This window comes from Zingiber officinale, chromosome 5A, assembly GCF_018446385.1.
Source record: "Zingiber officinale cultivar Zhangliang chromosome 5A, Zo_v1.1, whole genome shotgun sequence".
NCBI classification, from domain to species: domain Eukaryota; kingdom Viridiplantae; phylum Streptophyta; class Magnoliopsida; order Zingiberales; family Zingiberaceae; genus Zingiber; species Zingiber officinale.
Window position 1 is genome coordinate 89,899,651 of NC_055994.1, and position 21,642 is coordinate 89,921,292.

At 43.4% G+C, this 21,642-nt stretch overlaps 1 protein-coding gene and 1 long non-coding RNA gene across 2 annotated transcripts; one reads left to right on the plus strand and one right to left on the minus strand.

Annotated features, from left to right (window-relative positions):
• Window positions 1-11,701: 11,701 nt before the first annotated feature.
• On the minus strand, window positions 11,702-12,109 carry LOC121980939. Its single transcript, XM_042533222.1, has one exon. It carries the CDS (start codon window positions 12,013-12,015, stop codon window positions 11,794-11,796), a length of 222 nt encoding a protein of 73 aa, XP_042389156.1. The 5' UTR covers window positions 12,016-12,109; the 3' UTR covers window positions 11,702-11,793.
• An 8,648-nt stretch (window positions 12,110-20,757) lies between these two features.
• LOC121983002 lies at window positions 20,758-21,294 on the plus strand. Its single transcript, XR_006112355.1, has 2 exons — window positions 20,758-20,802; window positions 20,870-21,294. It is a non-coding gene; the product is annotated as an uncharacterized LOC121983002 (long non-coding RNA).
• Window positions 21,295-21,642: the final 348 nt, after the last annotated feature.

The following is a 21,642-nucleotide window of genomic DNA, read 5'->3' on the forward strand; positions in this document are numbered from 1 at the left end:
CCAAGCGACTGGAGCAACAAGCGACGACAGCATCAGGAGGCCGAGCGGCAGCAGAGTTCCGACCGGAGAACATCTCAGCATGGGGCCGAGATAAGGATCCGATCAGCATCCAAGGAGAAGCATCGTTTGCTCCAGTTCCATTTCATCGGGCCCCTTCAAAGTCATCGAAAAGCTCCGCTCGGGTGCCTATTATCTGGAGGATGAGGACGGACGGCAACTGGATCGACCATGGAGCGCGAACCACCTCCAGCCTTACCGGGCGGGGTGAAAGGTGCGCCAATGTAATGTATACTGTATACTTGAAATGCAGGAGTAACAAATCGAAAAATTAGCGCAAGTATAGGACATCGTCAGCCGAATTGGAAGACCGTTGAGCTCCGACGTTAAATATCGAGAGTCGAACCGGCGACTATAAATCCTCCGGTTGGAAGACCGTCGAACTCCGACGTTAAATATCAAGAGTCGCACCGGCGACTATAAACCCTCCGGCCGGAAGACCGTCAAGCTCCGACGTTAAATATCGAGAGTCGCACCGGCGACTATAAACCCTCCGGCCGGAAGACCGTCGAACTCCGACGTTAAATATCGAGAGTCGCACTGGCGACTATAAACCCTTCGGCCGGAAGACCGTCGAACTCTGACGTTAAATATCAAGAGTCGCACCGGCGACTATAAACCCTCCGGCCGGAAGACCGTTGAGCTCCGACGTTAAATATCGAGAGTCGCCGGTTGCACCGGCGACTATAAACCCTCCGGGCGGAAGACCGTCGAGCTCCGACGTTAAATATCGAGAGTCGCACCGGCGACTATAAACCCTCCGGGCCGGAAGACCGTCGAGCTCCGACGTTAAATATCGAGAGTCGCACCGGCGACTATAAACCCTCCGTCCGGAAGACCGTCGAGCTCCGACGTTAAATATCGAGAGTCGCACCGGCGACTATAAACACTCCGCCGGAAGACCGTCGAGCTCCGACGTTAAATATCGAGAGTCGCATCGACGACTATAAACCCTCCGGCCGGAAGACCGTCGAGATCCGACGTTAAATATCGAGAGTCGCACCGGCGACTATAAACCCTCCGGCCGGAAGACCGTCGAGCTCCGACGTTAAATATCGAGAGTCACACCGGCGACTATAAACCCTCCGGCCAGAACGAAAGACGCTTGAAGAGGAGCGCAAGGGAAAGTAGTGACAAGTCATATGCCACCTACGCCCGCTCGGGAGGCCTAGTTGGCCGAGTTGTGTATCATAGGTCCTGACCAATCACCCACAAGCATGCAAAGTAAAAACGAAGTTGCACAACACAGATAAATTTTTCATTGAAATCAGAGGAATCAAGGCCGAGCGGCCGAATTACAAAAAGGGAAGTTTGTGGCCGAACAGCCGAATTACATAAAGACTTCTATTCTAGAAAATCATAAAGGTCCTTAGGGATGGTGCTAAGGAGCGCCGCATAGTCTTGGGCCGGGATGCTGGCGGAGTCAGGGAGCTGACCCTTGGACTTCAGATAGTCCGTCGTGGCGGTGAGGGCAAGCTCAAAGGCGGTGTACATCCGTTCGCAAACTTTCTCCGAGAATTCGACCGAACGGATGTAATTTAGCCTCAAGGCGGCGACCCGGCCTGACTCAGCCTCCTGGTATTCTTTGAGGGTCGCTCGGGAGGCGTCGGCGGCTGCTTGGTGTTCTTGCAAGGCAGCCTCAAGCTTCGTCACCTCATCCGATCGGGCCGCCTTCTCGCCGGCCAGCTGATCCATCAGCTCCTTAACCCGTTGCTCCAGGCCCCGAGCCTCGACGTTTTTCTTCTCCAGATCGACGATAGCCGTTTTCTTCCGATCGGTTGCCTGGCTTATCTTTCGATCCAGTGATTTGAACTGTCGTTCGAGTTCGGCCAGAGTATGGGCATGGTCGGCCGTTTTCTTTTGCGAAGCCGCCAACAGATCTTGGGCCTTCTTGAGCTCTTTCTGCAGCTCGGCGTATGATGGACCCTGGGAGGGCGCGCCGCCCGAACTCCTTAGCCTCTTTAACTCTTCGTCCACCATGGCCAGACGATTGGAGACAGCGATCTCCTCTACCCATCTCTGACATAAATAAAATCATTAATAGCCGATCGGAATTACGGCATAAAAAACTTCGAAAAAAAACACACTTACCACAGTGGCCTGCTGCATATGGCTGTTGGCCAGATTGCCGAGTGGAATCATCGCGACACGTGCCCGAGCGTCGGCCCACATCTCGGCTAGGGGCCCCTTCAGGGTGATCATGTGCCCAGGCGTGGTTGGTTGATCGAACTCGAGCATCAACTCTTCAGTGGGGAGATGCAGGGAGACCCTGATGGTCCGACGTCGACCGGGAGTCGTCTGAGCGGAAGCTAGGGAAGGATCGGAGGTCGGTGCAGAAAACTGAGACAAAATGGCCGAGCGTTGGATTCGACGGGGAGAGGGCGGAAGGGCGCTGACAGGTATGGCCTCGAGGGGGTCCGTGGACGCGTCCAGATGGGATGGGGTCCGATCGGACGAGATCGCCTCCACCGCTGGGGCTTTGCCGTGAGAATCGGCGGTGATCCGTTCGGACGGCTGGACCGCGGAAGTGGCCGATCGAAGTGGTGTCTCCGTTCGGCGCCTCTTTTGTCGGAGAGGGCGCTCTTCCTCCTGAGCGGAGCCTTCCTCTTGAACTGTTGGTCCCCTACTGGGGGTGGCGCCTCTTGCCACATCCCAGGGAGAGGCTTGAGCGGCCGACTCCTCGTGGGTCTCGCTCTCCCCTTCGTGTGACCCGACCGGCTCAATGCCACGCAACTCCATCTCCTTGGCAGCTGCGGCCTCGAGCGCCGCCGCTTTCCTCTTCAAAATCCCGGCCATCACAGACTCCATGACAATGTCCGCTACAAAAGAAAAAGGAGAAAATCAGTTAACAATCAAGGCGAATGCATAAGTAAAATTCTTACCGAAGCTGCTCGGGAGGGGAGTCCGGATCGGACTCAGACCAAATATGTACATCACCCCTTCGGGTAAGAATTTGTTGATGTCGAACTTCAGACCGGCTAGCATGTTGGCAGCATGAAGATAGTCCGGTCGGGTATTGAACCTCTTTAGCTCAGGGGAGGTTGGCGGTCCGACCTGCCACTGGGTTCAGAACGAGGCCCGTTCAGGAAGATGAAGATAGAAGTAGTACACTTTCCAATGTTTATTGGAAGAGGGCAGTTTATTAAAGAAGACTAAACCGGGCCGAGCCTGGAACATGTAAATACTCAGCTCGGACTGTTTAGGATAATAAAAATAGTAGAAGACCTCCGGTCGGAGGGGAATGTTGTGGATTCTGAACAAGACAACAACGCCATATAAAAGGCGGAAGGTGTTAGGGACTAAGCTTCCGAGCGGAATGCTGAAAAAATTACAGACTTCTACGATAAAGGGATGGAGTGGAAATCGCAGACCGGCTATGAACTGGTCGCGGAAAACACAGATAGCTCCGCGCGGCGGTTTGTGTGGTCGAGCGGAGGGGGAGGGTAAGATAAGTTCAAAGTCAGAGGGATGTCAAAATTGTCCATCAGAATATCGACGTCGCGCCGATCGAAGCGCGACTCCATGGTGGTATACCACGGGCCGAGGGCTGAGTCTTGAGGTTGAGAAGAGCTGGCCATAAGCCGAGGGGGAAAAGGAGCAAGAGATTGACGAAAGGGCAAAAAGCTTAAGAGAGAGGACCAAATCGTAACCAGGAGACGAGAACGCGAAGAGAAGAAGAAAACACGAGGAAAAGCAAGAAATGAAAATAAGATCGCAGAAGGACCTTACGGAAGCAGACGAAGATCGAAGGAAGAATGCGAGAGGTCGCCGGAAGAAGCAGCAGCAGGATCACCGGAGCAGGAACGCCAGGGAAAACTTCTGGGCACGCGAAAGCAGAAATGCGGTGGAGGAAGAAGGCGAAAGCTTTATAGGGTCGGGCCCGAACGACCTCAGCTGTCGGATGCAGGTCGCAAAAACCAAGGACTCCATCGGGTTGTCCATTTCAAACCGCCTCGGTCTTGTCGCCCGCGACGCCGCCGCCGTACGATGACGGTAGCAGCGTCACGTGGCATTCGGCCACTGGAGTGTATTTAATGAGCGCCTTCACGAGGCACAGAGCGCATGCCCGGCCTTAATGTCGAAGATTAGCGCATATTTCGAAGAGATCCGAGGAATGTTGGCGTTGACTAAGGTTATAGCTACCCCCGTGGGGGTCGAGCGGAGGATAGTTTCACAGAGACGCCGCTCAGCGTGACTGGCGATCCAATCAGTCTGACTAATCGCCTCCTTCGACTAGACTTGAAGGGGAGGCAAGTGATCCGACAGTAAGGACGGGGGACCCCCTTTGTGGGGAGCCAATGACACGTGAAGGTCAGAAGTCAAAAGGGTCAGCATGAAGTCCATTCGATAGGATAAGGGTCAGGTCAACCGGCCGAACGGGTCCGGGCGGAATCAAAGACAACCCAACGGGGAGTCGGCTTTCCGACACTCATGGTGAACAGGGTCGCCGGGCCGAGCGGGTAGCCGGCTCGGCCGAGGCGTAAAACATCAATGCTGTGAAGGAACAGTACTCTCAGCCGAGCACCCGGTCGGACCGATACCTACGCCCGGTCGGACCGATGCCTGCCGAGCAGATGGACGTTCGGCTCGGGGAAAAAGGAGACAAGGACAAGGGGACATTGGGAAACATTTTCTGACAACAGGCATGTTCGACGACCAAGCCATACGCAGAATCCTACGACGGAAGGCTCTGTTGTCCCATCAGAAAGGTGCTCGGACTGTAGCAGTATGGTGTCAGGCATGCTCCTCTGGTAAGCCCATACTAAGGTATGGTAAAGGACACGTGTACACCTCGGTAGGTATACATAAGCCTCCCCACAGCTCTATATAAGAGCCCTCAGACTTCGCCGGAGGTACGCGATCTCTCATCTTTGGAGCCACTTCATCGTTTTCCTCTTGCCTGACTTGAGCGTCGGAGGGTCGTCGCCGGGAACCCCTTCTCGGCTCAACTTCCTTGCAGGTTCGCCGGAGATCCATACGGCCGGTCAGAGATCCACATCATCAGTTGGAAGAGCGCCACGTGCCCAGCGTCCATCGACTCAGCGTTCGGACAGGATCAACGACATTCATTAAAAACATAATAATCAAATATAAGACAAGTTGTAAAGGTATTTGATAAACATGATATGACTAACTATTAGACGATATTATTTTTTACAATATTTAATCAACATGATATGATAATCATATGAATTAAAATCATGGAGGCTGAAAGTACCGGATCTCTGATCTTAATTGATGGTGAAGGATACAACGATGCATTATTCTAAGTTGGAATTAGGGTCGTGGCAATGTGGTTGTCCAATGTTTGGATTGGGGTCAGGGGAATGAATGAATGATGGTCGTAAGCAAGCAAACCACTCCTGGAGAAGAAGTGTTTTGGTCTCTAAAGGAGACTATCTTGTTGCGACCTGTTAAGTGTGGACATAGAGAAGGAATATTAGCTGGAGAATAAGACTATGACCACCCTGGTGCATGTCATGTTTCCATGCGGGCTCAAGTTGACGCCTGTGTGAGATTAACAATGGAGGGTGTGTGAGAGAAACACAAACACCAAAGGCACAGAGAGAGCTGTGAGAACGACTCCATCAGGCAATGCATCAGCTGACAACGTTCTTGTCAAGCACAGTAGCTCCATTTTATTCAGAGAGGAAGACGTGAGGAGTAAAACACCAAACGACGAAGAGGCTGAGAGTATTGTGTTTGCAGGCTAGGGAATGAAGGGGATTAAATTAGGCTTGCTTGCTTGTGATTTTATTTCATAAATGACCATTTTAATCCTCAAGCATAGAAGTTGATAAAAGGGTATTTTTGACATTTTTGGGCATAAAAACATTTCAGTTTTTATCAAATTGGTCAGTTGTACCAGATTGATAAACCTGGCAGGCCGTATTGGTTTTTGGCCGGGTCGTATACATTCCCAGTCCATTTAGAGAATCATACTAGACCATGACCTGAGCTCGATTTTCTGTTTGTTTGGCCCTGCTCTCTCAGTACAGGTTTGATAACTATCACAATGAATGGTATTGTCACTATTGATGAAATTTTTTCTTGTGTTTAAAGTTTGAGGTAGTGGTGGTGTTCTTTTGGGGGTTGGGCTTCCTGTTTTACCCGTAAAGGACAGTGATTGACGGGCGGCATGGGTGCAGACAACCCTATCCTCAAGGTGTTTTTAGTGTTGTTATCATGTTGTATTGGGCCTGATTGATAAGGGAACTCTCCAAGCATCCATGAATCATCTATTTATTACCTGACGAAAGAAAAATCAGTTTGTGGGGTGGTGAGTACAGCGAACTCAGTGGGTATAGGAAAAGATAGTGCATGAATATAACATATAAATAGAGAATAAGCCAACAGTATACAGTCTCATAAAGGGAATAGCAGATACTAAAATAAAATCGTAGATATATGCTCATACCTGAAACCACATCCTAGACTAGCAATAGAAGGTCAGAAGTAGTACTAATCTACTACAGTACTGTTATAACTACAAGGTAATATGTATGATGTATCCATTTTACCAATAAATAAGTCAGTGTCCAAACACCTATAACGAGTGTATATCTCAGCATAAACAAGCATATCAACATAGGAAATAACAGTAGTATAAACTAGCAACAACAACATAAGCTAATAACAGCAGCATAAATAATCAACAATAACAACAGGTATAATAATAACAGCATATGCAAGGATGGTCACCCCGTCCACCTCTCTGCACCACGACCCCTGTATGATCGAGAGGCCGGATCGATGACAACTGTACCACCCAAAGGCCGCCACTACTATCGAGTGACCGGATGGATAGGTGCATAGTAGCTAATTAGTTATGTTTGCGATGGGGTCTCTGCTGCTCGTCACTCCAGCTATCACTACCCATGAGTGGCCGAGGGCGGCACAACAGGACAAGCGACATCTACTCCAGCTACCACTCTCTCGAGTGGCCGAGGATGCGGCCCTGGTCAACGACTCTCTCGACCGTAAGGCAGAATTTGTCGTTGACATGCATGCAATGATATGATGCATCAAATGCAACAATCATCATATAATCATAAGCAAAAATAAGGTATAAGGTATGCTACATGAAGTCAGCATGCTCAATACGGTATATAAGTAAACTACAAACAAAACATACAAGGTTGATATCTAGTATTTGTTAAATATCATTGATAGCAACAAGAGACTGTATGGATATAAAAATGAATATCTCGAAGTTTTTGAGTGGAAGTATCAAACACAGGACAAATTTCAAGTGGAGTCAAGGAAAAGCAAGTCTTATCCAAAATAACTCATGCACTAAGTTCAAAGAACTAAAGAATCAAAGTAAAAAGTATTCGCCTTTACTATGTAGTCTGAACCAAATCACGTCCCGTCACGTCAACCGTCTCAATCAACATCCTAACCCAATCCTAGAACAACTCTCAAAACCATCAGCCTATCTCGAACAAGATGCACAAAACGACCAAAATCTATCCAACCATTTTAGGTAACCACAAGGAAAACAAGAACAATCCACAAGGCGCCATGAAGAATAAGGGTAGCAATTGAAAACGAAACTCAGCAGCAAATTGCAAGGCAACAATTGAAACAAAACACGGCAACCATTGAAAACAAAACACCATCTCCCAATATTGTTCAAATGCAGAGGTATTCTACAGGAGGCAAGAACCCCATTGAAATCTCCCCAATCTTCTTAGATCTGTCCGGAAATTTGAAATTATCCTGAGTACATGGCAACATTTAGCAACAAATCAAAAACTTCCAAAGTGTATCCCAACACTATGCGAGAAACAGAAAATAAACCATGACACCTCACTAAACCACTCAGAAACCGAAACCATCATATGAAGACAAGGATTATGACCCAAAACAAACTCACTAATTCAATACCTAAAATCGAAACCATTACAAGAGTAAGTTCACAACCCTAGCTTTGTTCTGCAAGGTAAGCTATTAAAAAAAAAACTAATTCGGCATCAATAAATCAACTCCCACTTCAGACGGTGATGGACAACTCGACAACACAAAACACACTCCGGTGAAAATCCGAGGCATCCGAACAGATCACAGACAAGCAAGAACACCTTAAGCCCTACTCGTACCTACAACGTAGTTTACTTGCCGGATCAGTTGGGCACAACTCGGAGAGAAAAGGATCGGCGGCTGTGGTCTGTGAGATCTCGCGAGAGGGAGATTGATGGGTGCTCGCGTGAGGGTAAGACAAAGATCGTCGGCGACCTCAGTGCTCGCGCGTGAGGAAGGGAGGAGACCGGCGGCTGGGGCTCGTCTCTGGTGCTGGCGAGAGGAGAGGCCGGCGGCTGAGCCCTCTCTGAGAAGAGGATCGGTGGTGAATTTGGGGAGAAGGGGCCGACAAAGGAGGATGGCGTCGCGTGGTAGCTGGGAGAGGAAAAACTCGGCGCGGTGTGGGGGAAACTAGGGCACGACAAATAAATTTATAACTTAGGTCTTTCCCATTAAACACTAGATTGATTTCTCAATCAACTCTCACCTCCGGATATTTCTAAACACTTTTCTTAAGCTCATAAATGCATTCTCTCTAAATACGACATACGGGCTCCAATTAAATCTCAAAAAAATTCTAAAAATTTCTAAAAATTCCGTTAAGCCTATTCGTCCAATAACCCCTTATTGTTTAATTACCGGATCTTACACCCCGGACACTAGTCAACTCAGAGTTGACTTTTTGTCCAAGTATTCTGCTCCAGCTTCACTTGCTTGGGTGATCTTGGCCATCCCGAATAGAGCTTATCAGAACTCATGTTCCGACCTCCCCGAGCAAGCTTCCACTCCGGCTTCTCGTCTCTCGGAAAAGGTCGCGCTTGCTTCTCATCCACCAACATACTCTTCCACAACACCTAGTCTCTTGGACGCACCGGGCTCGTCGACTCTCTCTCATGTCATCATTCTCGCTAGCTGCGTCTTTCGCTCGACTTTTTGTGCTCTTAAGTTCCTGCATACTTAGACACAAGGATCAAACCACAACAGGGCCTAACTTGACTTGGTTGATCACATCAAAATTACCACGGAATACTTACACAATCTCTCTCTTTAAAGAAGAATGATGCCGAGCAGATGATAGAATTTCGTCAGATGTGTTAGATATATGTCAATGGAAATCATTAATCGATCATTAAACGTTGCCCATTAATTTGAGCTCCTATATAAGGAGGCTACGATCACAGACAAAACACACATAAAAACTAAAGCTATGAGCTCCTCTCAGGGAATCTGTTTTAAGAAAACCTTTTATATTGTATCATCCCCTCAATACCTCACTTTCCCTCTTTAATCACAAGATTGTAATTGGGGGTCATTGAGTCTCTCCACACATCTAGTTTATTGCCTGAGTTTAAGATGTTGGAAGGCTAGTCTTATTTTTAGTCTAGAATAGTTGATCAATCTTTCTACTAATAATAATGATCTCAGATAATAGACTAATCATAATTAACCATTATTTTCTTAACCCATCTCTAGAGTAGATGTCTCAATCTCCTTTCTTATATCTTCTCATTGTCCCTTGGAGGAGTAAAATTGGGCATTATTAAATCTGTCTAGATATTTCTCCTTGCTCATGTCATAAAAGTAAATTAAATTAAATCTGGAACTCCGATCAACCTTGTTTTTCTTCATAATATTTCATAACTTCTCTCATCTTTTCCATAAACTTCAGTATTGTACAATATATTCAATTTCTAACGAGTAGAGAAGAAGATTACACTAAAATGATTTATCTTTTTTAGATATTGATTTATCAGCTTAGCTTCAGTACTGGGCAATTTAATCAGCCAAAGCAATCCTAACCATTTGCTCATTAGAGCAACCCTTAGCAAGGCTACATAAAAGTGTCTACTGCTAAATAACACGCAGAAATATAAGTAGTTCTACACATGGAATCAAAAGTAAATTAAAAATTTAAAAGTGATTGTAATGATCAGTGTAACGATTCATGCAAAGTAAGCATGTAGGCATGGATGGAGAAACTTATTTACGTCATCCAACAACAAATTGTTGCAGTGATGATCTTGACCCTATCATTAAAATTTTCCTAGCCTAAATGATAATACACAACATAAATTGTTTGATATAGTCGTAAAATGAAAAATGCAGTTAAATATCTTAACACTACAATAGATCTAGCTCAAAATCTATCAATCATCCATTGCTCTACTGGAAATTATGAAGTCTTTGTTTCCCAAGCTTGGTGTTGACAGGCTTTATGTAAATCAGAATTGCAGCTTAGGGGGATGAAAGTGAGAATGACTTCTTATCATGAAAGAGTAAATGATTCAGTCGGGAGCAATAGACCATTTTACTTTCCTAATGATTCATATAATTTCCAAAGATCTCGAGTATCAAACTAACGAAAGAAAAAAAAAACACTAACATCAGCAAATAAGGTTATTTAAAGATGTTCAGAAGATGAATACTGATTCTTCGAGCTTCAGTTACCTTCTTTCTCTTAGTGATGTCTTGTGTTAGCATACAAGACATTGTCATGTTTATTCGATCAGAATTTGGTTGATTGAGATTTTTTTAGTAGATCTGTGTGTGGATGCTCTAATGGTCGACAATTACAAAACAGTGATATCAGAGAGCGTATGAACTTCCTTTTGCCCGAGGGAAAAGAATCGAAGATCAAACGTTAGAACCGAATACATGACAATAATTTATTATCCTGCTTCTTCTGAAATCAGGAAATTGAAATTATTGCACTTATTATTTTCCAATTCGAATGAGACTAAAATGCTTAGATGAGTGCGAGAACTGAAACGAACTTTTCCTCGCACGCATGCTTGTCATCGGAAAGAACAACACATTGTAGATCAAATTTAAGTAATCAACTGGAATCAAGGAGATCAATTGCATCGATCCACGAACGGCCGCAGCGAAGCCGGTGTCAACCCGACCTCTCCACCTGAACCAACTTGAACTGGAGCAGCCGCGGCGGGGGCGGCGGCAGCGGCAGCGGCAGCGGCAGCGGCGGCCGGAACTTGGGGACCTGCCTCCCGTAGGTATCGTAATGTATGGCTTCGGCGTCGTCCAGCGGCCGGCACTTCCTCCCCATCAGAATTGTCCTCTGCCACACCGCCGCCTCCTCCTCCTCCACGATGACAATCTTCTTAACTCTCTTGCGGCCGTCGTCAGGGACGCCGCGCTGCCGATGACCGGCCTTCCTTGTCCGGCGAGGGTGGCTCCGCAACCGCCTCCTGCACGTCTTCAACAAGGCCGAGACCGCGTCCAAGAGACCGCCGATGGCCATGCATGAGCTTGGTCTCCGATCAACTAATTAATTGATTTTGATGGATTTGAATAATTTTTCTCTTTTTTTTTTTGTTTTAAAGACGATAATTAATTGTCTTATTGGTGGATTGATTATAGATTAAGCCGTAGTTATCCAGGATTTAAATGGGAGTGAAGGCCGTGCAGAGGCACAAGTGTTCCAAGTGCAGATTATTTAGGCACCAGATGCGCCTCTACGACTCTGCTGCCACATATTTAGCTGCCAACGTATATAGTCACTTGCTTTTATTAGTTTAATTAGATAATCGGATCCATCGGCGTTTTTGCAATATAAACGAATTCTTTTTCTAAAATGCAGAGTCATCGTACGATATTCAGTGTCTTATTAAAGATGCATCATTTATTGCGAGGTAAATACAAATTTACAAACGAGGAGAAGGAGGAGGCGTCTGCTACTGAAACAGGTGGATGTGGTTAAATGGGGATGGCGTTGGCGACGGAGGGGTAGACGACGGTGGCGGGGTGGGCCATGATCCGGCGGCCCTTCAGGTGGCGGAACAGGTACACCACCGCCCCCACCGGCCACTCCACGGCCGCTGCCGCCGCGAACGCCAGAAACCCCACCGTCGGCCCCACAACCTTGCACCGGCACGGGTTGCTCCTCGCCCCGCACTCCACGCACAAAGGCGCCGCCATCGCGATGTCCAGTCGATTTTATGATTCGCCAGTGATATTGAAGGCGAAACGCACGTCTTCGGTGCCGTTTCGCCCAACTCCGATGTTCCCTTATTATAGATCACACGTCGCGGGACGCGTGTTCTAGCGGGTGGTGAATTGCCATCATCGAGAGACGCGTGTGGCTCCGGAGAGGAGGGAAGTGGCGACGCGGCAAGTGCCCGAGTGCGGAGTTAAACACGATTGGGGACACGTTCGCATGATCACCGTCACCAAGTTCAAAAAGATCCGATGAACAAGTGAAAGCTGATAAAAAGCTGACATTTTCAATTGGCATAGCAAACACTCACGGTGAGGGTTGCTACACAACTAGGTTTCTGAAGAACAAAAAACATTCTACAAATATGCAAGAATCCCCTGGTTTTTAAGAACTGCAGTGTATAGCTCAACATCTAATATTGTGTGTGCAGCAGCATCAATACTTCCACCATTTAATGTATTACAGGCTTAAGGGGGTGTGCCTTAATTTTGGACAAGTCATTCACTAGATCCAGCTCTTCGTCCTACTCTCCAACAACGCTTCTGCAAAAAAAAATTGTCAAAAAATAGGGATTTGGAAAGGCAATAAAAAGAATTTTCAAGGGATAAACTCAGGAGCTAGCCATACATACATGTTATCCCCTCTTATAATATACAACCCGAGGGCGAGTTGTTGTACCTCTTCCTGCAAAATAATGGGCAATAAGAACAAACAGAGGGGGTTAAACGTTGAGATGGGCAAAAAAAAAAAAAAAGAATAACAGTAGAATATATTGAGGAACTTACCCTAGTGGAGTAAACTCTCTCATGTGATTCATCAAGGATGATATTTGTTGCCTGGTCAAAGTCTCTCAAAGTTCCCTAAACAAGGGACAAGTGATTAATAGATAACTAGGTGGTTAATATGAAAATCCACAAAGAATGTGCAAAAGGTAAAGGCTATAGCTATAGCAGCTCACAACAATGATGTGCCCATCATTTGTGATGATTGAGATAGTTTCTGCACACGGGAATTCATTAGCTTGTCTCTTCTAAGATTCAGCGAATTATTTGAAGAAAAAAAGCTTGCATAAATAAAATAGTAGGAGATTACAACATCACAGTAATTTTAGAATTCATGATATACACTGACTCTAGGCCAGGACCGGTTGACATGTTACTGCTAGATTCTTGAATGTATTTATTCTACCACAGATCCCTGCAAATGATTATTGAAAGCAGGATAAGCACCAAAAAATAATATAAGAAATCAACAGACAGCATGATATAATTACATCTGTAATTACTAAACTATAATTAAAGCATCCAAACTGTAACCGTATGGAATACAGTCCACTGCATAAGTTTATGCAGTTTGCAAATGCTTTTTAAAATAATGAATATTAACTAATACTACAAAGATAATAGTTGAAGCATTATAATCTCTAAAACATCAAATAGCAAGATAAAATATGTTGAAATAATAATAACTATACATACTTGATTATTGTTTCAGGTTTGATCTTTTTTTTTATCAGAGTATTTTATGTACATTTAAAAACTTTTGAATATGTTGCTAAACACTAATCTATGCCTCAAGTGTGTGAATCTCTATTTCATTAATTGGAAAGGATTCCATGCCAGCGTGGCAATCTATCTGCAAAAGGAAATAATACAATTAAAGATACACAATGAGTAGCAGCACCCAGGCAGCTGTCAAGAAGCAACTAGGGTGGTGCTACAGTTGCATAATCTGCAACGTACCATCCCTACTACAAACAAGAGTGCAACTACCAACATCAACCATAAACCCTGTCAATAACCAACAAGAATGGAAATATAGGAATGACCATGCAACCTACCTACATGTCAAAGTATTTGGTAATGAATGTGTTCAAATGGGTTTTCCTGGTTACAAGCAGAGTGATCCTACATGCCCACAAAAATGTGGCACAAGTTGTGCTATAGGGCCCAAACAATATTGTATCCAATAATCAACCATTAGATGATGCAAAATACTACAACCAACCCCACCTAGTGGGAAAATGCATGATTGTTATTGTTGTTGTTGTTGTTGTTGTTGTAGATGATGCAAAATACTCCTGCACGTAGGCACATATAACATCCACACTGAAGCCCACAAATTATCAATAGATTGTACGAACATCAGCCACCATTGTGGTCACACAAACAACCAATGCTCCAAACATTGCAACACTGGCATTAGCTTCAGCCTCCACCTTGTAACAGAATCGCTTTTCAACACCCAATAGAAACTATCTTATATAACATAGTGCTGAGTCATCTAGGAACACAACACCAGATCGATCTCTCCATTAACAGTTGAATTCAGGCAATTGACAATCAGCTCAACCTTCTCATAACCAACTTGTGAGACAAAACATGTTTACGTTCCCTTATCAATCAGACCCAATACAACATGATAACAACACTAAAAACACCTTGAGGATAGGGTTGTCTGCACCCATGCCGCCCGTCAATCACTGTCCTTTACGGGTAAAACAGGAAGCCCAACCCCCAAAAGAACACCACCACTACCACAAACTTTAAACACAAGAACAAATTTCATCAATAGTGACAATACCATTCATTGTGATAGTTATCAAACCTGTACTGAGAGAGTAGGGCTAAACAAACAGAAAATCGAGCCTAGGTCATGGTCTAGTATGATTCTCTAAATGGACTGGGAATGTATGTGACCCGGCCAAAAACCAGTACGGCCTGCCAGTTTTATCAATCTGGTACAACTGACCAATTTGATAAAAATTGAAATGTTTTTATGCCCAAAAATGTCAAAAATACCCTTTTATCAACTTCCATGCTTGAGGATTAAAATGGTCATATATGAAATAAAATCACAAGCAAGCAAGCCTAATTTAATCCCCTTCATTCCCTAGCCTGCAAACATAATACTCTTAGCCTCTCCGTCGTTTGGTGTTTCACTCCTCACGTCTTCCTCTCTGAGTAAAATGGAGCTACTGTGCCTGACAAGAACGTTGTCAGCTGATGCACTACCTGATGGAGCTGTTCTCACAGCTCTCTCTGTACCTTTGGTGTTTGTGTTTCTCTCACACACCCTCCATTGTCAATCTCACACAGGCGTCAACTTGAGCCCACATGGCAACATGACATGCACCAGGGCGGTCATAGTCTTCTTCTCCAGCTAATATTCCTTCTCTATGTCCACACTTAACAGGTCGCAACAAGATAGTCTCCTTTAGAGACCAAAACACTTCTTATCCAGGAGTGGTTTGCCTTCTTACGGCCATCATTCATTCATTCCCCTGACCCCAATCCAAACATTGGACAACCACATTGCCACAACCCCAATTCCAACTTAGAATAATGCATCGTTGTATCCTTCACCATCAATTAAGATCAGAGATCCGGTACTTTCAGCCTCCATGATTTTAATTCATATGATTATCATATCATGTTGATTAAATATTGTAAAAAATAACATCGTCTAAGTTAGTCATATCATGTTTATCAAATACCTTTACAACTTGTCTTGTATTTGATTATTATGTTTTTAATGAATGTCGTAAAATTTTAAAGTTAAGATGTTTGATTTATAAGTTATAGCATCTATTAGCATTTCAAATTAATTTTTTAGTGACTTATAATAGGTATGATTTGAAGATTACAGTCTTAGTTTTCATTAATATTTCTAAAAATTCGAGATATACTTGTATTAGTTTTTTTCAATAGCCAGTTTTTAAATCTAACTTAGCTTGATTTAGGTGATTTCCAGTTTGACATGTAATTCAACCAATTGGCCCATCAATCGACCAATAAACCAGTGGTCTGGACTCTTCCATTTTGATTTCAAATTTGATTCTGATAACTATAATATCACACTGTACCCACCCCCATATCTTATTCAATTAGAATAACTACACAGTATACAATCAAATTACACACAAAATTATTCATTGATTAGCCTCAAAACCAACCCCAGGTCTCAAACAGAAGAGAATTGTTGAAACACTTTGATTCAACCAAAACTAACACGAAAGAACATACACAAATAATCCTACCTCCAACTGCTTTTACTCAGAGGTAGAGTCCATCACAATCTACCATCAATCTTATACCAAAACGACCTAATTCACTGCCTCTTGTCACTCTGTAAAAAACCACATTGTTGTTGTGTCCTTGTCTACTGACCATATGCAAGCATGCTGCAACTCAGCTACCATGTGATGACCAGAAGCAATTACTCCTCTCTAACATGCATTTGACACAGAAAAAATAATAGTGTTAAAGGAGTATCCAAGTAGGCATGGCTACAGGCCCGATACTGATGAGGCTGCAACTTTACCTACTACCTACACCCAAACCTGTCAAGTTAAATGTGTGCCCAACCCACTAAATACCGTGCTAATGACTATGACCAATTACCTGAACACATCTATTCCGTATTTATTAAAGTGGTACTCATCAGATCCCCGAAACCATCACAAGCAGGCCAGATAATTTGCAGGTACCTGAATGAACAAGTATCCAAAGAGAAAAAGAATAAACTTGATAAAATTATCTAACCTACAAAATCACATCCTACTATCAGTAGCACAGAGATATAATCACAACGAAACCAGTTCTTTCTAATGAACATTGAGCCATAGCCGCGGTTTAAAATCATGGAAGAATAAAGTCTAAAAATCTACACTTCAAGATTCCAGAAGACCAGAACACCAAACCTTAAAGTAAAAAATCAACGAAAAAAACATGAACTAAAGGATCAGAGAAACAAAATGACAAAGTTAAGGTCCTTACTTGGATGTTATTACGCAAATGGGCTTTGAAGTCGGGTAAGCGATACCGAGAACGAATCGGGAAGAGTGGAGGGAAGCCTTGGCGACGGCCGACAGTCAAGGTCGTTGGGAGTGAGGCAAGAAGAGGAGTCAAGGACGTCGAAGAGGAGCGGGAGAGAGAGCTCCAGGAGAAGAGGGGTCCGGCGCTGAGGATGTGAACGAGTGGGTCGTCGGTATGGGGAGACGAGGGTTTAGGGTTATGGCAGTTACCAGATCGGTGCTGTGAAAATCAGTGAAAGAGTTACTAATTTGGACCGTCTATTATAAAATGTTCAATTCAGGTACGAATCTCATCCGTTGAGTCAAGATATTCTTTTTATATTCAAATTATTTGAAGAAATAAATAATAAATGAAATAAAAAATATCATTAATTTTTAATTAAGTAATTAATTCAGAATAATTTCTATATTCACATATGGAAGTGTATAATTGAATTCAGACACTATGAAGGCCCAAGGACCGAAACAAGTTTCCCAAGTCCATCTATGGAGACCGACTCCACGTGGATTTTTTTCAGTAGTAGAATGAACCTAACAATATTGATTTCTGGATTATCTTCGCGAACGCTTCCGAATTATTTTAGTAATCGATAAAAATCCTCAAAAATCGTTTGTAAGTTAAATCAATAGATAAATCGGTTTGAAAAAGTTGAATATATGAATTGTAAACAAAATTTATATTTTAAATTTATTTAATTGATCATTGAGTTTTATAATCCAGATTTATTTATTTATTTTAAAATTTTATTTATTTAACATATTGATAAAAAATTTATTGATGGACATTATTCACGAGCATTATTTATAAATATTATTAAGAAATATTATTTACGAATATTAACAAAATAAATACATATATTCAAACTTTTTCATTTAATTTAAAAGGTTATTCAAATCTATTCAATTATATATATATATATATATAGAATTGTTATGCTACGGGCTTTATCCTACGGATTGTTACGGATCATCTGTCACATCATATTATTTTATAATTTTAATAAAACATTTCTCTTTCTTTTTTCTTCTGTTTCTTCGTTCCGCACCTCGTCATGCCCGCACCTCGTCGCGCCTCGTCACCGTGCATCGCCAAGCCTCGTCAACGTTGGCCACCCGCCCGGCCGCCAGCCACCCTCCCGGCCGCAGGCCGCCCACCAGGCCGCGCCTCGATTCCAGCAGCGATCCGGACGTGACCATGCCGGAATTCGAACGCGACCGCGTCGGAAATCGGACACGACTGTGTCGGAAATCGGACGCGACTGTGTCGGAAATCGGACGCGACCACGCTAGAATCCGAAAGCGCAGGAATCCAGACACGACCGTGCCGGAATTCAGCGCGATCACGTCGACGTCCCACTACCCCATCTGTCTCTACCTCCTCCATCTCATCCAGCTCATTGGCCGGCGCCGATGCCATCCTCATCCACTACAAGCTCCACAGCTCTGCCCCCGTCTCCGACTCCGACCACATCGTGAACGCCTTCAAGCTTTTCGAGAAGCAGTTCGACAACAGCTGCATCTAGGTTCTCCCCTACATCTGCATCTCCCCCTACAATAGCATGTATGACGACGTCTGCTCCCTCGCCCTCGACAAGAATACTACCATCGTCATCCTCCCCTTCCACAAGCAAGCCATCCCCAGCGGCAACTTCATCTCTGGCGGGGGCCACGCCATGCAGGCATTCATCGTCAACGTTCTGCAATATGCTCCCTGCTCTGTCGGCATCCTCGTCAACTCCTTTTTGGAAGGCGGGGGGCTGCTGCAACTGTGGCGCGTCGGATAACTGCGTCGTCGGTCTGACGGTGGTGTGTTTCCTTCCGTCCACAGAGTGGCTGGTGGAAGGGCGGGATGCGCAGGTGGCGAGGCACGGTGACAAGGCGCGACAAGGTGCGGAACGAAGAAACAGAAGAAAAAAGAAAGAGGAAATGTTTTATTAAAAAATAAAATAATATGACGTGGCAGTTGGTCCGTAACAATCTACAGGATAAAATTTGTAACCTAACAATTATATACATATATATATATATATAGATATATATATATATATATTAAATGAACATATTCTTATGGAGTGGAACCTAAAACTTAAGTATATATCTTATGCTATAAAGTCCCATTATAAACCTCACCCTCACTACACAAGTGAAATTTATAATTATTTCTATAAATCGGTAAAAATATAGGCAATAAATAGTAAGGGCATGCTTCTTCAATTTGATGACACGTGAGAAAGAGAAGAATGAAGAAGTTGGAAAAAATCTCCGTTGGACAGGCCTGGTTCAAAGCATAGGTTATTAAGGTCGATACCTAGAGCCCCTATTATATTGGGGTCCACCGGATTTCTTATATTATATTATATATATATATATATATATATACAGCAGTGCTACGCTGCGGACAGCTCTCGTGGCAAACTCCGTGTCACAGCGAGTTAATTTTCTTCTGGTATTACACATTTATCCCTAGCAACCCTCTTCCTCCCCCGACGCAACCCCAACTCATCGCAGATCCCGACGCGGGGCACTATTCGCCTCAGAGAGAGCCCTCCTCTTCCTCCTCCTCCCTCCCTGTTCCCTAGCGCCTCTTCCTTCCTCTCTGTGCCCTAGCTCGTCGCTCTCTTCTTCCTCCCGACGCCGCCCCAACCGCAGATCCTCTTCCTCCCGACGCTAGGGCACTACTCGCCGCAGAGAATCCCTCCTCTTCCTCCTCCCGACACTACTCGTGCCGCAGAAAAGCCCTCCTCTTCCTACTCTCGACGCTGCCCCCCTGCAGAAGTCCTCCTCTTCTTTGATCTGAAGTGCAGAATCACAGCAAGGAGTGGAACCTCTCACAGGCGCAGCATATCTCGCGGTCCTCCTCTTTGAAGCTATCCTCACTAGCTCGTGTAACACCTCGCTGTCCTCGTCCCTTCATTGCCAGTATATACAGTGAGTATATTCCCTGTTTTGATTGCGCTAAAATAAGTGAGTATATTTCCTGTTTTGATTGTGTTTGGTTAAGCCACCCAAGTTCAAAATTGGGTTGCAAGACTCTAATATAATCTAGAAAGAATATTATGAACTAAGTCTCAAGCTTCTTCCAGTATTTTACACTGTGCAGAATTGAGTTGCTCCTAAATTATGTTCACACACCTTACATGTTTTAGCCATATTAAAAATATGCATACGTTGCACCACAAGTTTCCATTTTGCCTATATTAGTAAAGTGCCATATACAAGTCCTTTACATCAAAGTTTACCAATTGTTGCACTAGTGTGCCATCTTCCTTATCTGTACAAGTGTCTTCACAATCTTACTTTCTCTTAGTATAACTCCTTTTGTCTTTTCTAACAAGCTAGACATATATATGCTTCAACTTAAGGTGTGTTAGAATTAAGAACTCAAATAATTAGTAAAACTGATAGAGGAAATCACAAAATTACAACAACTGCATAGTTCATTAGCTAAGCTTTTTCAATACTAAAACAAACTACAAAGAGAGCGCCAGAAAAAAATAAGAAAAAGAATTGCTATCTCCAATTTAGATCATTCATATAAATGCTAATGGAGATAGAATAAATTAACCAAATTAAACATTACCTCCAATTTTTGGAGATTATGAAATAACATGAAGGGCAAGTGTAGTTTTTCCTGAAGCCTTTGGACCATATATCTCCACCACATGTCCCTACCAGAGACCAAAAAAAAAAATATACAACTACTCCACCAGAAAAATAAAGTCGAATAATTGAGAATAGTTGAATATTACCGTAGCACAAAATATACTCAAAATCTGTTATTGAAAAGCTGCGGTCTTTTTTTCCTTTTTTTAAGGATTGTAAATATTTTAATCTTTATTTTGCTTCTGTGTTATACCATCATATATTGTCAATTATGTATATTGTCAATTATGTTTTTCATATCGATTATGCAGGAAAGTTGCAAAACAACGTTTCCTTTTATCAACGAATGGTAAATCATTTCATTTTAAGTTATAATATTTTATTTATACAAAATTCTGAATATTGTTTTAATGTAGGGGAAAACATATGTTGTATTTGTTGGATATAATCCGGGTATTTATGAAACATGGTTAGAAGCATCAAGTCAAGTTATTGGCTTTAAAGGCGTCATACATCAATCATACAAAAGTAGAATAGAGGCACAAAAAGCTTTTCAAGCGTACTTGGATAAAAAATTTGCACCAATTTCCATTTCATCATGTGCAACTTCAACTTCGGGATCAAATTCAAATTTAGACAAACAACTTTTGAGTTCTGAAGAAAAAACTAAGTTGAAGGATACATTAAAAAAAAATAGAGCAGCTTTTCAATTCCTAGTTGTTGTTATTGTTGGTGTTATTTTTTATTTTTTTTTAATCTGAGTTCAAGTTGAACAATGGTGTTACAAGTGATGTATCAAATTTAAAACATATGTTATGTTATCTTAATATGTTGTGAAACATATGTTATTGTTGTATGCTTCACATACTTGTTCCCTTTTGCAATCTAGAATCATTATGCTTACTATTTTTTCTTATTGTAAATTGTATTCTTCATTTCAAAATTGTTGCTAGTGGTGGAGAGCATCCTCCAAATGTAAAATTGTTGCTGGTGGTGGAGAGCATCCTCCAAATGTAGCTGTCACATTAGAGTGATGCTAAAGAAGAAGGCAAATGAATAAGTATAGTTGTCAACCAATGACAGGAAGATTAAATCTTTCATCATGCATGTCAATAACTCATATGGCCTCTACAACTTACAATCAAAAGAAACTGACGATGGTTGCTAAAAGAGAATCGACAGCTTTATA